Raw genomic sequence first — 19,680 nt, forward strand, 5'->3', positions numbered from 1 at the left:
GAGAAGTAGAATGGTCAGCAGCCTTGTTCCGCCTTCTTCCTCTGGAGAAAACGCCACAGCAGAGGAACTCTGAGCTGGGGCTGTGGTCATGCAAACCATCCTTTCCCTCAGCTTCCCTCCACTTCCCCTTCCTGTTCCTTTCTCCTGCAGTTTCCCATTCTGGAATTCACTGTCTGCGTGAGCCTCGAGCAGGGCTGGCTACCCTGAGAGGTGAGAGTAGAACAGCTCACACCTCTTTCTCCAGGAGCTGCTGCGTAGCCACTTATCCCGGTGTCTCTCACCCGAACACAATGGAAGAGTCACTGACTCCAGAGGAATCCTTCTGCCTTTCTGTCCTTTCTCGAGCCTTCTGATGTGGGACTTTTCTAGGCATTTAGAACTTGGCTTGTGTCACTTGTCCTAACATCTGACTTACCTGGTTTCAGTCTTCTTGATTTCCTCTGTGTTCGGTTGTCCATGCTGTGCACCCAGACAGTTTCCTGATAAGGATTGTGCTCTCCTTGCTTGCAGAGTGAATAGCCAAGAGACTCCTGTACTGGCATTTCATTTGTATTGTAATAAATAAAGCTTGCCTGAAGATCAGAAAAGTAAAACAGCCACACTGACCAGCCTTACAGACCAGGCAGCAATGGCACACACCTTTAATCCCAGTAGGCACACTAGATTGCCATAGAAATCAGGTGGTAGTGGTGCACACCCTTAATCCCAGCACTACGGAGAAATATAAAACAGGAGGAGACAGCTCTCAGGCTCAGTCTCATTCTGAGGTTTCCTGGAGGCAGGATCACCATTTTCCAACTGAGGTCAAGGTAAGAGCCAGTGGCTGGCTGCTTCTCTTTTCTGGTCTTCAGGTTGAACCCAATATCTGTCTCTGAGTTTTTATGAATCGTGCTTCAGACCCCTCTGCTAACTCTTATTACACATCACACTGTAGTATTTAAAGCAGTTACTTCCTGATGTCACGGGACATTAGCATTAACAGTTTCCGTAAAGATTATTGGGACACGGCCATTTCAACCTCTAATTTTTCTTCTATATTTGTCATATTTCCACACTAGATTCTAAGCTGTGAAAAAAACAGAACACTACAACACATAACTCCCAGAATAGGGGAGATGGCTCACAGTAAAGAGTACTGGCTATCCTTCCAAAAGGCCTGGGTTTGATTCCTGGCACCCACATAGTAACTGAGCTGTAACTCCAGTCCCAGGGACCCAGCACCCTTTGTTCTTGAGGTACTACATGTATGTGGCGTATATGCTGGGAAACACACACACACACACACACACACACACACTGGAGCTCCCAGTCTGAAGAAGCAGGTCCTTGGAGCTCACTAGCCAGTGGAAGAGCCAAAGTTACCTTTTTAAGTTTTAATTACTATGCCTTAGAGATTCATAAAACAAAACAACAACAACAACAACAACAAAATGCCTCTAACCTGCAAGCCCCTTCCCCAGGGGCAAATAGTCCTGGAATGCTAGAGGCTGTTGCTATGAGACAACAAGCCTGCGTGTTTTCACTCCCCTAGACAAGTTTGTTTGCCCCATCTGCACCAGGATGGGCTTGATCACAGGTGGCCACGAGGTTCACGGGCAGGAAATACGTCAGGATGCACGCTTGCCCCTGATTGGACCTGATAGGAAATACAGTGAATTGTGGATTTTGCCTTTTTAAGCCCCTGCAAACTCTGGGCCATTTCCTGGCAAACCAAGTATGGACCTGGCCAGAGCCCATCCACCTGGCCAGTATTTAATTATAGCTTGCTTTAAATTTGGCTTTAAGCTGTTGTAGTGGTCTTACTTTCTACTGGTGGGATTAACACCAGTCAGCCTAGCCCAGCCTGTGAATTCCAGTCTTTGTAAGAGACCCTGTCTAGGAGAAAGAAAATAGAAAACAGTGACTTTTTTTGTAAACAAGAGTTTGGCAGTTCCTCAAAAACAAATCGAATGTACACTTACTGTTAAGACCCATAAAAGTCATTCTTGATTGCATACACAAAGTAATTGGAACCAGAGGTTTTTATTTTTTAATTCATTTTACATTCCAACCAAGGTTCTTCCTCCCCTCCCACCCCCCCATTTCCCCATCCACTCCTCCCATGTAAGGTAAGGCTCCTATGGAGAGTCAACACAGTTTGGCATATTATTTGGGGCAGGACCAAGCAACCCCCCTCTGCATGAAGTCTGAGTATGGCATCCCCTCATAGGGAGTGGGCTCTAACCAGTTAGCTCCTGCACCAGGGGTAGATCCTGGTCCTACTGCCAAGGCCCCTCAGAGAACCCAAGTTTTTCAACTGACTCCTGCGTATGGAAGGCCTAGTTCAGACCCGTGGAGACTCCTCAACTGTCCATCCAGAGCTCATGAGTTCCCACAAGCTTCGTTCAGCTGTCTCTGTAGATTTCTCCTTCATGATCTTGATCTCCCTTGTTAGTGTTTTCCCTCCTCCTTCTCTTTGACTGCATTCCCAGAGCTTGGCCTGGTGCTTGGTTGGGATACACCAGTGATCATTATACAAGTTGCCCAAATGTCTGCTTGGGAATTAATGGATAAACAAAATTTGTTATATCCAAATGCTAGAGTATTACTTATCTATTGACAAGAGAGTGGTGGGCTAATACAGGCTACAACAGTAAATCAGTAAATATTGAAAGTGTCAGGGAAGGGACGTAAGCAAACACACTAAAGGGTAGTTGTTAAAGTGGCGGGATTCAGATGGAGTTCCTGGAATGTCAGAATCGTAGAGACAGGAAGCAGAATGAAGATTACTAAGAGAATAGGAGAGAAGACAGCAATCTGAGGTGATGGAAAGTTTTAGAAGCAAATCCCCTGACAGCTGGAGAACATGGTAATGTGTTAGTGCCGTTGAACTGGACGTTCAGAAATGGTAAACACAGGCAGGCGAGATGGCTCAGTGGGTAAGGATGCTTACTGCCAACCTGACCACCTGAATTCAGTCCCCAGGGCCTACCTACATGGGAGAAACAACTACTACATAAAAAAAAATGTCATTTTTTAAAGGTGAAAATTGAGCTAGAGAGATGGCTCAGTGTTTAAGAGCACTGGCGCTCTTGCAGTGGATCAAAGTTCAGGTCACTGCTCCACACAATGACTCACAACCATCTGTAACTCCAGTTCCAGGAGATCTAGCACCTATTTCTGGCCTCACACACACTGTTCAGACACACAAGCAGGCAAATCATTCATACATATAAAAAAAATAATACTTTAAAAATTTATGGTTGAAATGGTAAAATTTACGTAATATCTATTCTATACACTCCAACACACACACACACGTGCATGCACACACACACACACACACAGGTGTCTAGTTTTCTCCTTTAACAGTGAGTCACTTACAGCCTGTGACTGCACACGGCATCACTCTCATGAGTTCTAGACATGTTTTCCCAGCTGAACCCTCAAGTTCAATATCCAATATTGATCCCAGTGGCTTAGCCACAGTGGACTCTCTCTTTCCCTGGCAATGGCCGTCCCTTGTCTTAACAGTGGCATCCTTCACTAAGCTCAGACCTCCTCCGATTCTTTCATCTTCAGTCCTGCACTGACCAGCTCCCAGGCTGTCGTTCTGTTTGCTTTGTTCTAAGTTCTGGTTTATTTATTTACTTATTTTTTCTTTCTTTTTAAACAACAGTTCTTTATTCCATGGTTTGAAACACATAGCAGAATAACCATGCTCCCTGAATATTAGCAGTGGTATTCAGTGCAAATCCACACTGCAGTTCTAATGGGTTGTCAGGAGCCATGTCCCCCCAAATTATTATAGGAAGCACCGCCGTGAGGAATTTTGCAGAGAGCCCCACTTCTCAATTGTATTGAGAATAGTTTTATTGACAAAGCCTATCCCACACCCAAATTAACTGTTAATAGAGAGCTATCTGTTAACGGAACCCGCCTCACATTCCAAACTAGCTAGAGAACTAGGTGTGTCAACTTGTGACTTCCTAACCAAGGAATCGTGACCTGACCGATCGTAACCTTTTGGCCTACATGACGGGCATGGACCACATGGCAAGATCCCGTGCCCCAGCCCCCCAAGCTCCTCATCCAGGGGCTATATAAGCTGTAACCATGACTCTAATAAATGGAGGCTTCGACAAATATGCTTGGCCTTCTTCCTCTTATCGGCCTATGTCTTTCAGGTGGTACCTCTCCGTGACCCTGGAATAACTGACCAGCCAGGCGGGTTCCAGACCCTAGACAGAGTAACCCGTCGAGGCGGTCGACAATGGGTCTCCATAGGTCCCACTTCAGAAAGCCTTGCTCAAAGAGTTCTAAGCACTAGGAGACGTTACCAGCAGTGGTTTGATGTCTTCATTGTCAGAGTCAAATATGCAGGTTCTTCTCACTATGTGCCCGTCCTAGAAAGTGGGAGCTACAGAGTTTATAAGTATAACTTACCAATGCAACGTTGAAGCCATTAAAAAGAACTTAATAACTACTGCCGGGAGGCAACTCAATCTGAAGGATGAGATTTGAACACACAGACACATATCACAGTATATGTCTACCCCAGAAGAGGTGCAAGTAGAACTTCTCAAGCACTACAGGAGTCCCTAAGCTGCAGCAAGCCTGCTTTCTTCCTGGTGTTAGCTTTAGTACTGCAGAGTACCGTGGGCAGTCACTCTGTGCATTGGCACAGGACACACCTGAGCCATGACGTGGAATTCAGACTAGTGGACAGTTCTGAGGTACAGACTCTGCCCACTGGCACTCAGTTCCTCTGTCTCCGAATATATTCTGTTAAAACCTTGCTCCTTGGCAATCTCACTAAGCAGTTCAATGTAATCTGTGTTCAGGAGACAGAGAAGCACATTTGTTAGAGAAATGTGCTTCTCTGGAGAAATATCACTAAATTTGGCATGAAATTTTTCAGCAGCAAATCACAATCCCAGAAAACCTAGACAACAATGAGGACACTAAGAGAGACATACATGGATCTAATCTACATGAGAAGTAGACAAAGATGAGATCTCTTGAGTAAATTGGGAGCATGGGGACCATAGGAAAGGGTTGAAGTGGAGGGGAGAAGCAGGGAGGGGAGCAGAGAAAAATGTAGAACTCAATAAAAATTAAATGAAAAAAACCCTCTGAGCTCAATCTTTCCCCTCCCCATCCCTGTAAGCATTGATCTGCCTGCTGCCTCCTTATATTGAATGGCATCTGTTGGAATCAGACTGAACCATTTTCTGTTGGCTTCCTTCACTTAGTAGAATCCATTTAAGGCTCTGTCATGTCTTTTCATCACTGGTAGATCTTTTATTTTTGGTGCTGAATAATATCCCTTTGTGTGGCTTACCACAGTCTATCCAGCTGTTTCTCCACTGAAAAAAGACATCTTGAGTGTTCCCAAGTTGAACAGTATGGATAAAAGTGCTGTAAGCATGTATTTGCCGTTTTATAAGGGCATAGATTTTCATTTCCTCTTTGACTAGGAAAGAGTACACTTGCTGGATCATGTGATAAGAGGTGGTTTAGTTTTGGATGTGCCAAACTGTATTCCTAAGTGGCTGGATCCTTTGTATTCCCAGCATGTCTTGCCTTAGTGTTTCTTGTGTTCTGGATTTCAATCATTTTAATGGGTTTTAATTGGCTTGTTTTTATTTTAACTCACATTTCCCTGGTAGCTACAATGGGGAGCATCTTTTCATATTTATTTAGCATCTGTGATTCTCTTTTGGTGAATTATGTGTTTGGGTCCTTGGTACACTTTTAACAATCAGTTGTGTTCTTGCTGTTAGGTTTTAATAGCTCTTTATATAATTCATATATTAGCCTTTTGTTGGATCTTCTTTTTGCAGTCTTATTCTTTGAGATAAGAAAAGATCCATGATTTTACTCCAAAACAAGGGTCAATGACCATCTCATAGCATTATGGTTACTGGTACTGGTCACACCTCTAAATACTCATGCATTATACACACAGAAGTTATACATGGCTCTCCCTGGAGATTTCAAGGGGGTGCTCAGCTGAAGGAAATTAGAAATAGCATTAAGAAAAGAGGCCACTGATTAAAGGAGCACTTACAGGGGCTTCTCGCGGAGTGACTGAGATGCCTGACTGTTAGAGAAAAGGCATCTAGCACCACGGCAGCCATTGACACAGAACCTGCCTCCCTCCTTCACAAAGAATTATGGGATACCAGCAAAGCCCACTTCCCCTTCCATCCTCCCTTATTTCCCTCTTTCCTTCTTTCCTTCCCTCCTTCCATTCTTCCTTCCAACCCTTCCTTCCCCTCCTTCCTTCCTTCTGCTTTTTTCTTCTTTCTGTCTTAGTTTAATCATTGTCTCACTATGTAGACAATGGTCTCGCTATATAACCACTATGTGGCCTCAAACCTGCAATCCTCCTGTTGAAGCAGCCTCCTGAATTCTGGACAGGCATGTTTCATTGTCCTTGGTTCTTTCTTGACATGGATTTTATCACAGTACGTGTTCAGTGAAGTTATGTGTAATTTACATGCTGCTCCGCACATTACAAATTTTTAGAAGAATCCTTGTAAGATGCAGAATACAATGATGAACCCAGAACTACTTTGTCGATGAGAAGACTTGGGAAAGTAGTCATTTGATTCCAACAAATAAAACAGGGTTTGGGGGGACTCAGTACATGGCGGCAGGGCTGGGAGGTCCTCTAAGAGAAAAATGCCATGTGTTTCTCCTGCCAATATAAGGACGTAATCCTTCACCATTGCTGCTAGTGAAAATGACGCATTCATTCTAAAAAGAAAGAAAGTATGCAAATGAGTCACCTATTTAAACACTCAGGGTTAAGAAGTCATATAAATTTCTCCGGCCCCTGTCAGAAAACATCAAAGCGACTGGGAGATCGGAGAACAATTACCTTTTGATGCCAGTTATGCAGCTCGCCCTGTTCTGGACTGCGTGTCTGCTGCCAGGCCACCTGGCCCTGCCACTGTCCTGGGAGGCTGGAGATGTGAGCACACTGCAATGGGAACAGGCCCAGGTATCTGTCCTCTCTCCCCGGGTTCTCTGGCCTCGCCGCAGCATGCAAGCATGTTTCTGAATGATCTGTCCTTTGGTGTTAGTGTGACCATGGATGCTCCTGTGTACTGTGTGACGCTCCTGGTAGGTGTTAGTGTGACCGTGGATACTCATGTTTAGTGTATAAGGCTCCTGGTAGGTGTTAGTGTGACCATGGATATTCATGTGTACTGTGACGCTCCTGGTTGGTGCTAGTGTGACCGTGGATATTCCTGTGTAGCGTTCCTAGCTAGAAAGCAGAGTACGCTTTCTGTGAGGAGCCATGCAAGCTGGCTTCCAGGGCTTCGCAGAACTCTGATTGAGTGCCAGCTCCTTAATCTGCAGTCTAGGTGGAGTATAACAACGCTGTCCGCAAGTGGCGCTGCATAAACTTCTTAATACAGCACTTGAAATATAATTCATGCTCGGCAAATGGACGTATTAGTGTTATTATTTATTGCGACTTGAAATTATTTTCATAAACTGTACTGGCCTCACAGTGAAGAGACCGACAGTCAGAAAGCACCAGTAGAAGGCGTGGCTTTCTTGCATGTGCAATAGACGTTATAACACCATCTGTGTTGTGCCCACAGGATTAGTCTACCAGACAAATGACGTGACCATAGGAACTCCCATGTGTGTAGTGGGACAGACCATAAGGAACTCTGGATCCAGCACGTAATTTGATCTCCAGCACTATACTGAGAACTCAGTCACCTGATGCACATTCTGCCAATTGTGACAGGCACCAGGATAAGCTTTGCTAGCTCAGAAATTGTGTTTCTTCAAATATATTGCTAATAAGTACAGTAATTAGTAAGAATGAAATGTCATTTGGTAAAATCAGATAATGATTGGTAAGCTTTAAATGTAAGAAAATAGAACTATATTTCTCATTCAGTTTGACCTAATTGATATACTAGACGCAACCACATAAAATCACCAGTATTTAACTGGCTTTTCCCTTACTGTTATGCCCAAATCCGTGGGTCCCCACAAAAGCCAACAAAGGAGACCAAGTCCCATATGTAAAAGCAAAGAGCCTTTATTTTAATCAAGTTTGCAAACTCAGTCTCTCCACAAGTCAAATGTATTAGAATATCCAGAGAGCCCCGAGATCGATTAGAATTGGGTTTTTATAGGAGTAAAGGTGGGGGTGAGGGGTCTCTGAGGTTCAGGACCCCTGATTGACATTTATCTAGGGGTGTCCTGGTGAAGTACTGGCAGGTGTTTCTATTTGCAGTGCTTGGAATGCCAGGAATTTCCTTTGAATGGTCTCTTGGGTGGGAGTCGGTAATCTCAGCCTGCCAGGCATTGTCTCAGGGTAAACTATTGAGACTCCATTTAAATTTATGGATGGCCAGAGTACCAGGTGATAAAGGTTGGAGGAAGTAAAGAACTTCCTTTCTGCCCGGACTTAGATTATTATGGCTGACCCTCACATTACCAAATAGCATTTTAGGGGTTTTGATCCAGTTTTTTCCAGGATGCCCTTACAAGCGTGTTTAGGTCCGTTGCTTAGCACACAGATTGTCCAATAGAAGGGAGATCGTTTGCATTTGAGGTCAGCCTGAGCTACACAGTGAGTTCCACGATAGCCTGTACTACAGAACAAGATTCTATCTCAAATCAATAACCAAAGTAGAAAAAAGAATGCAGACCTGTCCTCCAGAGAGTGTTGTCATGAAGTCCACAGCTCTGGAAGGGACTCGTGTCTGTTATTTGTCTTAAAGAAAGAACATGTTCATGCTCATTGTAAGTGCACAATAAGAATGTGTTGTATTGAATGAGACACTGTTACTGGCAGCAGGTAGGAGGGCACAATGTTGACCAGTTTACTTCAGTAAAATGATAGTTGTGGGAGGTTTCTAAACAGATATCCACTGCTCGGATAATAACAGCAAGTCACTGGCAGGCACCCTCCCTGATCCTCCTGCTGCACCCTCCCTGAACCTTCTGCCTCCCGCTGCACCCTCCCTGAGCCTTCCACTGCACCCTCCCTGAGCCTCCCGCTGCACCCTCCCTGAACCTTCTGCCTCCCGCTGCACCCTCCCTGAACCTTCTGCCTCCCGCTGCACCCTCCCTGAACCCCCTGCTGCACCCTCCCTGAGCCTCCTGCCTCCAGCTGCACCCTCCCTGAACCTTCTGCTTCCCACTGCACCCTCCCTGAGCCTCCTGCCTCCCGCTGCACCCTCCCTGAGCCTGTAGCTTTTCCTAAAGAAGTTTCTCTGGAAGTGGATGGCATGATGGAGGTGGGTCATCTTTCTATCTGTTGTTTCATTGGTTAAGTAATAAAGAAACTGTCTTGGCCCCTTTAATAGGACAGAAAATTAGGTAGGCGGAGTAGACAGAACAGAATGCTGGGAGAAAGAAACCGAGTCAGGAGTCGCCATGATTCTCCCACTCCAGACAGACGCAGGTTAAGATCCTCCCTGGTAAGCCAGCTCATGGGGCTACACAGAATATTAGAAATGGGTTAGATCAATATGTAAGAGCTAGCCAATAAGAGGCTGGAACTAATGGGCCAGGCAGTGATTAAAGGAATACAGTTTCCGTGTAATTATTTCGGGGCATAAGCTAGCCATGTGGGCGGCCGGGTGCCGGAGACGCAGCCCCGCCGCTCTTGTTACAACAGAGTGGCACCCAATGTGCTAATGAACTCCACGTAAAACCTGAGAGGGCTTAAAAAGGACACAGAGAGAATTTAAGACAGCTTTTTGCTGTTTGTGGGTTGCGTGCGGCAAAGAAATTGTCCTGACTCAGCAACAGGAAAAAACTGGCTGTGCCGCCATTGCGATCTCTGTCTGGCTCCTGCGGGAGACAGAGCTTTTGAATGGAGCATTTGGAATAAAGTGCTATGGCTTGCTTGATGGCAATGTGGACTGCTGTGTGCCTGGAACTGTGTGTGGCTCAGGGGCACCAAATGGCTCTGAGGCAGGAGCGGCTCAACTCCGCCATGCTGAACTGTGCTGGTCTCAGGCAGGAACTACCGTAATTACCATAATAACAGTGCAGTTAAGGTTTAGACTGAGCTGGACACAGGTGGTACCGTATTACCCCTACATGGTGCAACTTAAGTTTTTAAGAACTGCTTAACATTTTAAGAAATGCTCCTGGAAAAAAAAATTAATTCACAATAAAACAGATTCAGACATAAAAGACCTCTATGGGTCACAGTGTTGAATGAATGTACGTAGGCTTGAGAGAGAGAAAAAATATATATAGAGAGAGAATAAAGTTAATGCCCTTAAAAAAGGGGGATAAAGTCCTTAAAGAGACAGAGTACAGATAGTTATAGATTAAAAGAAATAAAGAAAAATAAGCCGCGTAAAAATGGAAAATTCACAGAGAGTCTGGATTCTTTGTATTATTGTGTTTTCTTTAAAATTTTTGACTGTGAAGGAGCTAAATACAGAGAGACATTTCATTGTGTGGTCTGCCAAACTACATGTATGTTCTAAAGGTATCATGATTTCAGAATATGGGTCTAAGGATATGATGCTTTGGAGAGGGTCTTCTTTTGTTTTCACAGAGGATGAGACTCTGTGGATTGCGTCGATACCAATATGGTATGATAGACCACGCCCTCCTGAAAGGTTGCTGTGAACACCTTCAAAAAATTACTTCACTCAACTGCCAACTGAGATGACCCTGGCACACAGGTTATACCATGAAAGACCTAATTAACGACGCCCCCATTCAGCAGGAAGCAGTTTGGAGAGAAAAAACTGCGCCCATATTCCCAAATATTGTTTATAAATGTTCTTTTACATTTAAAGGGGGATATGATATAGGTATGAATAATTTGCATTGGTATGGATTTTAAGGTCAATTTTGTTATATGTATATGTGTTTCTGCTCTTTATTAAGGTATTGTGATTGTAAAGTTCATTTTAAAAATGTAATGTATAATTAGAAAATATAGGTTGTTAATGGATAATCATCAATAATAGTAAAGCTTATAGTCATGTTAGTTAGATTTTCTAGATATATAGAGATATATTTCAGTTAGACATTCTTCATATCTTTCAAAGACTGCAAAATATGGCATTTAATGTTTTAATAACTTAGGGATTTTCATGACAATGAGACACTCTGCTCCTGGCAGCACCAGCTACTTCAAGAGGAAGATGGTCATCGAAGAGGATCCTTATGGAGTTTGATAGCTATTTGGGTAAGAAACTGCTCTTGCCTGGACTGTTGCATAAACTGGACACAGAGAACCCTCAGAGAGAGGACTGCTGAACTTGCCTAAAGGTGAGATGGATTTTCGGGGTTCCTGACTCATAAAAGAGTCTGCGAGACATTCTGCAGGACACAGCAAAAAGTGACTGAACTGTCTTTGGAATTTCCTGCTTGATGAAAATGTCTGCTGGATACTATGGGCCTGAAGGCTGAAGATGAATGCCCCAACGGTACAGAGGAACTTTGGGTGACTGTCCAGGCAGCGAGATGTCTCTGTCATTTCTAGAGTTTTGGATCTCTTGTTTGCTTAGGTAATATTATATCCTTCTGGAGTCTTTGATGGAGTTGAAGAATAAATAGATAGTTATAGTTTTCCTTAGTTATGATAAAAGATAAAGTAGATATAAATATTGTAACTGTAATTCTTGCTTGATAACTGTTTTGTTATATGTAATTTTACTATGTTAAAGTTAAAGTCTTTTTTGTTTAAACAGAAAAAGGGGAAATGATGGAGGTGGGTCATCTTTCTATCTGTTGTTTCATTGGTTAAGTAATAAAGAAACTGTCTTGGCCCCTTTAATAGGACAGAAAATTAGGTAGGCGGAGTAGACAGAACAGAATGCTGGGAGAAAGAAACCGAGTCAGGAGTCGCCATGATTCTCCCACTCCAGACAGACGCAGGTTAAGATCCTCCCTGGTAAGCCAGCTCATGGGGCTACACAGAATATTAGAAATGGGTTAGATCAATATGTAAGAGCTAGCCAATAAGAGGCTGGAACTAATGGGCCAGGCAGTGATTAAAAGAATACAGTTTCCGTGTAATTATTTCGGGGCATAAGCTAGCCATGTGGGCGGCCGGGTGCCGGAGACGCAGCCCCGCCGCTCTTGTTACAACAATGGCAAACACCTGGACGGTCACTGCCAGCTGTTTCTCCTCTCTAAGCGTGTGTCTTTATATAAATCAGAGGTGAACGTTCCAACTCTGCTTTACAGGGTGGTTATAAGGTTTTGGTGAAATAAATGTGGAGCAAGTGTGCACCTGCCCCTAGGAAGGGTCTTCAGTGCCTTTGTGAGCTGCTGTCAGCTCTCGCCTCTGCACGTTCATTCCATGCATCGCAGGAGACTTTAGGAAGGTATGGGAGGGGGTCTGGTTTATCCCACCACCTCCCAGTGGGTGTGCTAACCTAGTGGGTGTGCTAACAGCAAAAGAGTCCCAAGGGAGGAAGAGGAAAGGGGAAAGGGGACTGCAGATAAGGAGATTCTAAACAGATCTGCCACCGACTCAGCTTGTGGACCTGAACAAAGATTTGGATGCTGTTAACTGTGCTTTCTTTCCGAATGACTAACTCAGACTAGTTAAACAATAATCACGTGATTTCTTCTCCCTACTGAAATGTAAACAGCCAAGTGGCAGCAGCCCTTACTAGGCTAAGGAAACTTAGATCTCCCCATAGGGTCTATGATACCTAATAGTCTTACTTTGTGCTCCAGTGCTCGCTCGTTCTCTGTATGCATGTGTGTATGTGTGTATGTGTGTGCATATTTGTGTGTATGTATATGTGTGTGTATGCATGTGTGTGAGATAGTGCAAGAGTGTATGTGTGTATATCTGTGTGTATATATATGTGTGTATGTGTATATATTTGTGTGTATGTATATGTGTGTGTATGCATGTGTGTGAGATAGTGCAAGAGTGTATGTGTGTATATCTGTGTGTATATATATGTGTGTATGTGTATATATTTGTGTGTATGTATATGTGTGTGTATGCATGTGTGTGAGATAGTGCAAGAGTGTATGTGTGTATATTTGTGTGTATATATATGTGTGTATGTGTATATATTTGTGTGTATATATATGTGTGTATGCATGTGTGTGAGATAGTGCAAGAGTGTATGTGTGTATATTTGTTTTTATGTGTATATATTTGTGTGTATGTATGTGTGTATGTGTATATATTTGTGTGTATGTATATGTGTGTGTGCATGCATGTGTGTGAGAGACAGTGCAAGAGTGTGTGTATGTGTGTGTATATTTGTGTGTATGTGTATATATTTGTGTGTATGTATTTGTGTGTATGTGTATATATTTGTGTGTATGTATTTATGTGTATGTGTATATATTTGTGTGTATGTATATGTGTGTGTGTATGTGTGTGAATAGGCTAGCGGTTGGTAGTGGGAGTCTTTAGTCATCTTCCTACCTCTTCCTCCCTGGCACTGGAGTTAAAGAAGCACCCAGGTTTTCGCAAGGCCTAGGGATCAAACTCGGGCCCTCAAGTTTTTGAGGCAAGCTCTTCTCTAACTGAGCCTTTGGTGTCCTCCCCAAAGACATGCTGATACTTCCTGCTCCTCTAAAAATTAGTTCAAGCTATAGAAAGTGGGTGGTGTGTATTGAGAATACACTGACCTAAGGATTCCTCTCTTCATCTTATGCAACAGCAGGCAGTGTTTTCTTGTCAATATCCATTTCCCTCACTGGGAAACACTCACTTTATTCCATAACTCTACAACGACTCTGTCTTCAAAGAACTTATTCAAATCCACAACAACAGCAGGTAAAGGAGATGAATATTTCTAATAAAAGATCCTTTACTCTCTATCTACCAGAATTATCTTAGGAAATTCTACCTTCATGACTCGAAAAGAAAAGAAGACAACAGCCTAGAGGCCAAACTCAAGGAAATGCAGAAATTCTTTGGCCTGCCCATGACTGGAAAGCTGTCCCCCCGTACCGTGGAAATAATGCAGAAACCCAGGTGTGGCGTGCCAGATGTTGCAAAATACTCACTAATGCCAGGCAGTCCAAAATGGCAGTCCAGAAAAGTCACCTTCAGGTGAGGCTCACTTCGGCTCATTCTGATGGAGGCAACAAAACCTTTTCCCTGAGAACTCAAACTCTGTCTTCTTGTGTGCTGCCAGAATCATGTCCTATCCTTCAGACCTACCACAGCTCACGGTGGATCAAATCGTGGCAAAGGCTCTCAGAATGTGGAGTAAGCAGATCCCACTGAACTTCAGGAGGGTGAGGTGGGGGACTGCGGACATCATGATTGGCTTCGCTACGGGAGGTAAGGATGGCTCTGCAGGCTAAATCTGTGTGCTGTTTTACCTTTTGCTATTTATATCAGTGTTCTCTTTTCAATATTTAAACCCTTCCAAGAGCGCTATAGAGGGCTGTCATTGGTGAAGCATGTTTAACGTATGAGAGGCCTTGGTTTCAGTTCTCAGCATCACGCACACACACGCACACACACACATTCACACTGTTTTAAGATCTTGACTCCAGTGAGCCTTCCACAGATGGTGGTCACCAGTACTGAGCAGTGGATCTAATAACAGACACCTGGACCAGATTCACAGCTCATCCTGTGTGTGTGAAATTGGCTCTTCGTGCCAGGAGGTTAACTAACTGGACTGGCTTCTCTCTCCAACCTTCATAACCATATGATCTGAAGAGATGAGACAACCAGAGAAAACCTGAGCTGTTAACAGAAATCATGGCATTGTCTTGCAGATCACGGAGACAGCTTCCCATTTGATGGGCCCGGAAACACTCTAGGTCATGCCTTTGCGCCTGGGCCAGGCCTGGGAGGAGACGCCCACTTTGACGGGGATGAACAGTGGACAGATGGTGATGGTGCAGGTAGAGTGGCCTATGTCTCTTCTACTGCAAATCCTTTCTAGAAAGCCCAGACCTACACCCAATTTTATTTTTGTCGACCGCCTTGACGGGTTACTCTGTCAAGGGTCTGTAACCCGCCTGGCTGGTCAGTTATTCCAGGGTCACGGAGAGGTACCACCTGAAAGACATGGGCTGCTAAGAGGAATGAGGCTAAGCATATTTGTCGAAGCCTCCATTTATTAGAGTCATGGTTACAGCTTATATTATCCCTGGATGAGGAGCTTGGGGGGCTGGGGCACGGGATCTTGCCACATGGTCCATGCCCGTCACGTAGACCAAGAGGTTACGATCGGTCAGGTCACAATTCCTTGGCAAGGAGTTCACAAGTTGACACACCTAGTTCTCTAGCTGGTTGGAATGTGAGGCAGGTTCCGTTAACAGATAGCTCTCTATTAACAGTTAATTTGGGTGTGGGATAGGCTTTGTCAATAAAACTATTCTCAATACAATTGGGAAGTGAAGCCCTCTGCAAAACTCCTCACGGAGGTGATTCCTATAAATTTTGGGGGGACATGGCTCCTGACATATTTTGATCATTGCTTTAATTATAACAATTAAGAGACACCTTAAGTGCCAACTCCTGTAGTGCATGTTTTAAATGTTTTATCTCATTTAATATCTTTTTTAATTTGTGTGTGTGATGTATGTGGAAACCCATAGTGGGAGAGAACTGACTCTCACAAATTGTCCTCTGGCCTCCATACGTGTGCTGTGGCAGCACACACACGCATGCACACACATGCACACACAAACACAACACATGCACATGCACACATGCACTCACGCACACACACACGCACATGCACACACAAACAAAACACATGTACACACATACATGCACATGCACACACACCCACGCACACACACATTAAATAAAAATAAAGAAATATGGTAAGATATAAAAAAGTTAACCAGAAGAAGACTTGGGCACTAAACTGGTCATAAACCTAAAGGGTAAACTGAGGGCAGCCAGAGCAGCTAACTGCACTCTCCTGGCCAAAGCTATCGAGAGTTAGCTCTCTCAGCATTGGGGACCACACATAACAGCTTCTGACTGACGACAAAATTAAAACCAACAGTAATAATATGCAGTGGGTTAATTAATTCATCCTTGATAACCTGAGGTGGTGAACACAGTTGAACACAGTGCCCACACCTGAGGCTCCCAAGAACACATTTGTTGTGTCTTCTCCAGAAAAGCCTCAACACACAAAGATTTGAAGGGACTGCATCTTTGACCTTTTCCCAGTTCCCCTTCTTGCCTTCTGGCAAAGTATATTATTCTTCCCTTGAATTCTGATTTCCTTATAAATTGCCGTAGTCTTTCTTCTGCTCTCTCACTGGCTCCTTGTCTAGGAGGCTGGTTTAGGTTCCTAAACTTCGGTCACTTCTCTAAAGGACTCCTTCAGTCTCTCACTATTGTTCTGGGGTGAACGTGAAATGTCCCTGAGAGCTCCAGTATTTGAACACTTGGTGTCCAGTAGGTGGTGCTGTTCCGGAACATTCTAGGAGGTGGAGCCTTGCTGGGGGAAGGTTGCCACTGAAGGCAGGCTTTGATGGAGCGCCCTCACCTCGTGCTTGCTCTCTCTGTGTTTCTCTCCTTCCCGCTCTGACCCTTTCTCCCTCTCTGTTCCTGTGTGTGTGTACACGCGCGAGTGCACGCATGTGTGCGTGTGTGTCCTTCCTATGTGTAGATGAAATCTGACCTACAGATTCCTTTCTGTCACCTGCGGTTTCTATCCCTGACTTTGTGGGTTCTATCCTTCTGAACTCTTTCTTCCTTAAGTTGCTTTCGGGGCCGGTGTCTTACCGCAGCAACAGGAAGTCAGCGGTGCCAGAGTAGAAGCCAGTAGCTAAGGAATGCTGGGTGGGGTGACTCCTGCTTCCGTTATGATGTGACAATTGCAGGCCTCTATACAGTTATTTTAATATTTACTATGTACACTTCTCTGGCTGCAGGTGTGAACTTCCTGTATGCTGCCACCCACGAGTTCGGCCACTCTCTGGGTCTGAGTCATTCTTCTGTTCCTGGGTCTGTGATGTACCCTACCTATGAAAACGGCCATACAGAAGACTTTGGACTTACAGAAGATGACATTGAAGGCATTCAGAAGTTATACGGTAAGAGTTAATGGCTCTCAAAAAGAAAATGTCAGACTTGAAAGAAAGATGTCAAGAAATGGGAACCTGGAGAGTCACAGTGGGACTTAAACCTGGACGCCCGAGCAGTAGGGCAGGGCGGTGGGAGGCTAGCCTGTGTGAGGCCCTCAACACTTCAGACGGATACCAATAAACGCCTTCCTAGGATGTTCTATGCTGTGCATGCTACCCATCAGACTAAGCTTCTAGCCACTCAGCCACCCCACCACAGCCCACATTTTATACTCTAAGCTTCAGAAGGAAATCCACGATGGGACAGAAATGTCACCATCCTTCTTTGTTCAGCTCAGATGCAGCAAGAGAGCCCCCATCCCAAGCATCATCCATAACTGCCCACTCCCAAGGAGTTGCCCCTCCTGGTTAACAGTGACCCACGCTTCCCTGTTGTTATAAACATGTAGGGAAAGTGGTCACCCACAGACAAAACAGCTATGGGAACCCCTGACCATAAAATCTCTAAATGTTTGTATCCCAGTTTCTCCTTCTGTGTTTTGACCAAATTCTAAAATCACCTTCATCGAAAATAAAAGTCGGCCAGTTTTTGCTTGAAGAAGCTCATTGGAAATAGAGTTTGGGAGACAGGTGAGGAGCAGAGTAGAAATCCATGTCCCCAGAAAACTGTGAGGAAAGAACGTTCAAGGGGAGGTGAGTTGTGCAGAGCATGTGGCTTCCATGGCCAAGTCAGGTCCCTGACTTCAGGTGTGGTGGCATATTTCTGCATCTTCCCCTTCTTAAAGCTAGACAGACACGAGAATCTGGAATTGCATACTCACCAAAGCCTACCTCACACATAAATAAAGATGAAAATATGCTGTGGAAAGATCTGAGTCTTTGAATGATTAGAAAAGAGGCCTGTACTCAGGGGAAATTGTTTCTACGGGAAGAGAAATGAATGCAAGCATCTGCCAAACGTGGGTTCGTTGTGGGTCAACATTTCCCAAGACACACTCCTAATGACAAGAGTTGCAGAGGAGGCTGTCACAGCTGCACGCTACCACCTGCTGTGCTGGAGTGCTAAACAAGTTCTGTCTGTGTTGTTCTTACTGTCCTGAACCCGCTATGTAGACCAGGCTGGCCTTGCATATGCAGCAATCCCGCCCTCTCTGCTTCTCTGTTGCTGGAATTAGAAGCCTATGCCCCATACACCTCATCCAGATGATACAGATGACTTTTTGGGTTTGTTTTGTTTTGTTTGATGCTCAGAATTGAACCTGGGACAATGCTGTTTTTGTACATATGTAGAGTTTTCCTATGTGATTTATGACATATCTTAATGTTCGTATTTTCTTCCTTAACAGGAAAGAGGAATGATTCACAGAAGATGTAGACACTTCAGAGAGACTGTTTGTACAATCATTGGGTTGTCTGTTGCATTCCCCAATCAGAATGAGCAAACTCCCTTCCTGGACTACATGTGCTTCATTTTTTCCTAGTACTGGGGTGGGCTCTGCATACCCTCTGAGGCTCATCTTTACTGGATGATTCTGACTAGTCTCAGGTGACATGCAGTTGATAGACATAAATAAATATGTGCACAAGTAATCCCATTGTTATTCCATGGAGAAATTACTCATGTTTGAGAGAACATTTTCAGTGACAAAGGAAGATGAATCAAAGACAAGGTCAGAATGGATCCAGCTATATTATTTGAGGTTCTTCCAGTACATCTTCACCAAATGGAGCAGGTGGGCATGCCGCCTCTAGTTAGTCACTGGTATAGCCCCAAGCTATAACACTTCCCTATCCTTTGGGCTCAAGCCATCTCTGAGTCCTCTGTGAAGCCAAATTCTTCCCACAGAACGCCTAAGCTCCCGAGGACTTCGGCTTCACAGTTAAAACCAGCTCTAAGTTCCTGTCCCAATGCCTCTCCTGATGCAGTCCAATGTCAGTATCGCCTTCTTTTTCAGCTACAGTGCGTGAAAAGAACAGTGGTGGTAGGGAAGCAGAGTGGAGACAGAAGCTTGTTGATTGCCACCCTAGCTCTAGACTCAGTGAAAGACGCGGTCGTAAGATGTAAGCTGAAGAGTGACAGTGGGGACCCCGACATCCTCCTCTGGTCTCTGTGAATGCACACCAATGCTTACACAACCACACACACGGGGAGGGAGTGGATGATGGTAATGTGGATACCTACTGCCCTGGAACCATGCACTTAATCGGATCAGCCATTTCTCCCTGGGTTCTGCTTGCAACCGTCTCCTTCTCTCCAGACCTGGCCTTCAGACCCTTGTAAAGCCAAGCTTCCGCTGAAATGCAGTTTCTTGCGTCCTGTGTTTCGTTTCATGCCCCCCACTCATTAACAAGCTTCTCTAGGAGGCAATCTCTGGGGCATCAGGACATAGCCTCCAAAGGCTTGTCTTTCCCTCCTCTTTCCTCATCCTCATGCGTGCAGAGTTCTCCCTGCAAATCAGAAATATATTGTTTTGTTGATGTAGCTTATGCCCCATCATACACTCTAAAGAGGTGCGTCCTTCGTCTCTTCCATTTCACTTAGAGACGTCTTTCAATGCTCTAAAACTAGGAAATACCAGCATAGCCTCTAGAAATGCATCAGAGCGGTGAGGCCGTAATACACACTACAGTATACACAGACCAGAGATCAAAGACACTTAAACAGAACAAAAGACATCTGTAATGGCAAAC

The 19,680-nt window shown here is 44.4% G+C and overlaps 1 protein-coding gene across 1 annotated transcript; it reads left to right on the forward strand.

Moving 5' to 3' along the window:
• Window positions 1-6,851: 6,851 nt before the first annotated feature.
• Mmp7 (matrix metallopeptidase 7) lies at window positions 6,852-18,907 on the forward strand. Its single transcript, XM_057768299.1, has 6 exons — window positions 6,852-6,991; window positions 13,803-14,029; window positions 14,115-14,263; window positions 14,710-14,838; window positions 16,837-16,998; window positions 18,336-18,907. Exons 1-6 carry the CDS (start codon window positions 6,875-6,877, stop codon window positions 18,362-18,364), a joined length of 813 nt encoding a protein of 270 aa, XP_057624282.1. The 5' UTR covers window positions 6,852-6,874; the 3' UTR covers window positions 18,365-18,907.
• The last annotated feature ends 773 nt before the right edge of the window (window positions 18,908-19,680 follow it).

The sequence above is a fragment of the Chionomys nivalis genome, chromosome 4, assembly GCF_950005125.1.
Source record: "Chionomys nivalis chromosome 4, mChiNiv1.1, whole genome shotgun sequence".
NCBI classification, from domain to species: domain Eukaryota; kingdom Metazoa; phylum Chordata; class Mammalia; order Rodentia; family Cricetidae; genus Chionomys; species Chionomys nivalis.

Excerpts from the sequence above, each read along its gene's own strand:
- Mmp7 (XM_057768299.1), top strand. The coding sequence starts at position 6,875 with ATGCCAGTTATGCAGCTCGCCCTGTTCTGGACTGCGTGTCTGCTGCCA. Across the intron at positions 14,264-14,709 it reads GATTGGCTTCGCTACGGGAG|ATCACGGAGACAGCTTCCCA; the intron begins GTAAGGATGGCT and ends ATTGTCTTGCAG. Across the intron at positions 14,839-16,836 it reads GACAGATGGTGATGGTGCAG|GTGTGAACTTCCTGTATGCT; the intron begins GTAGAGTGGCCT and ends CTCTGGCTGCAG.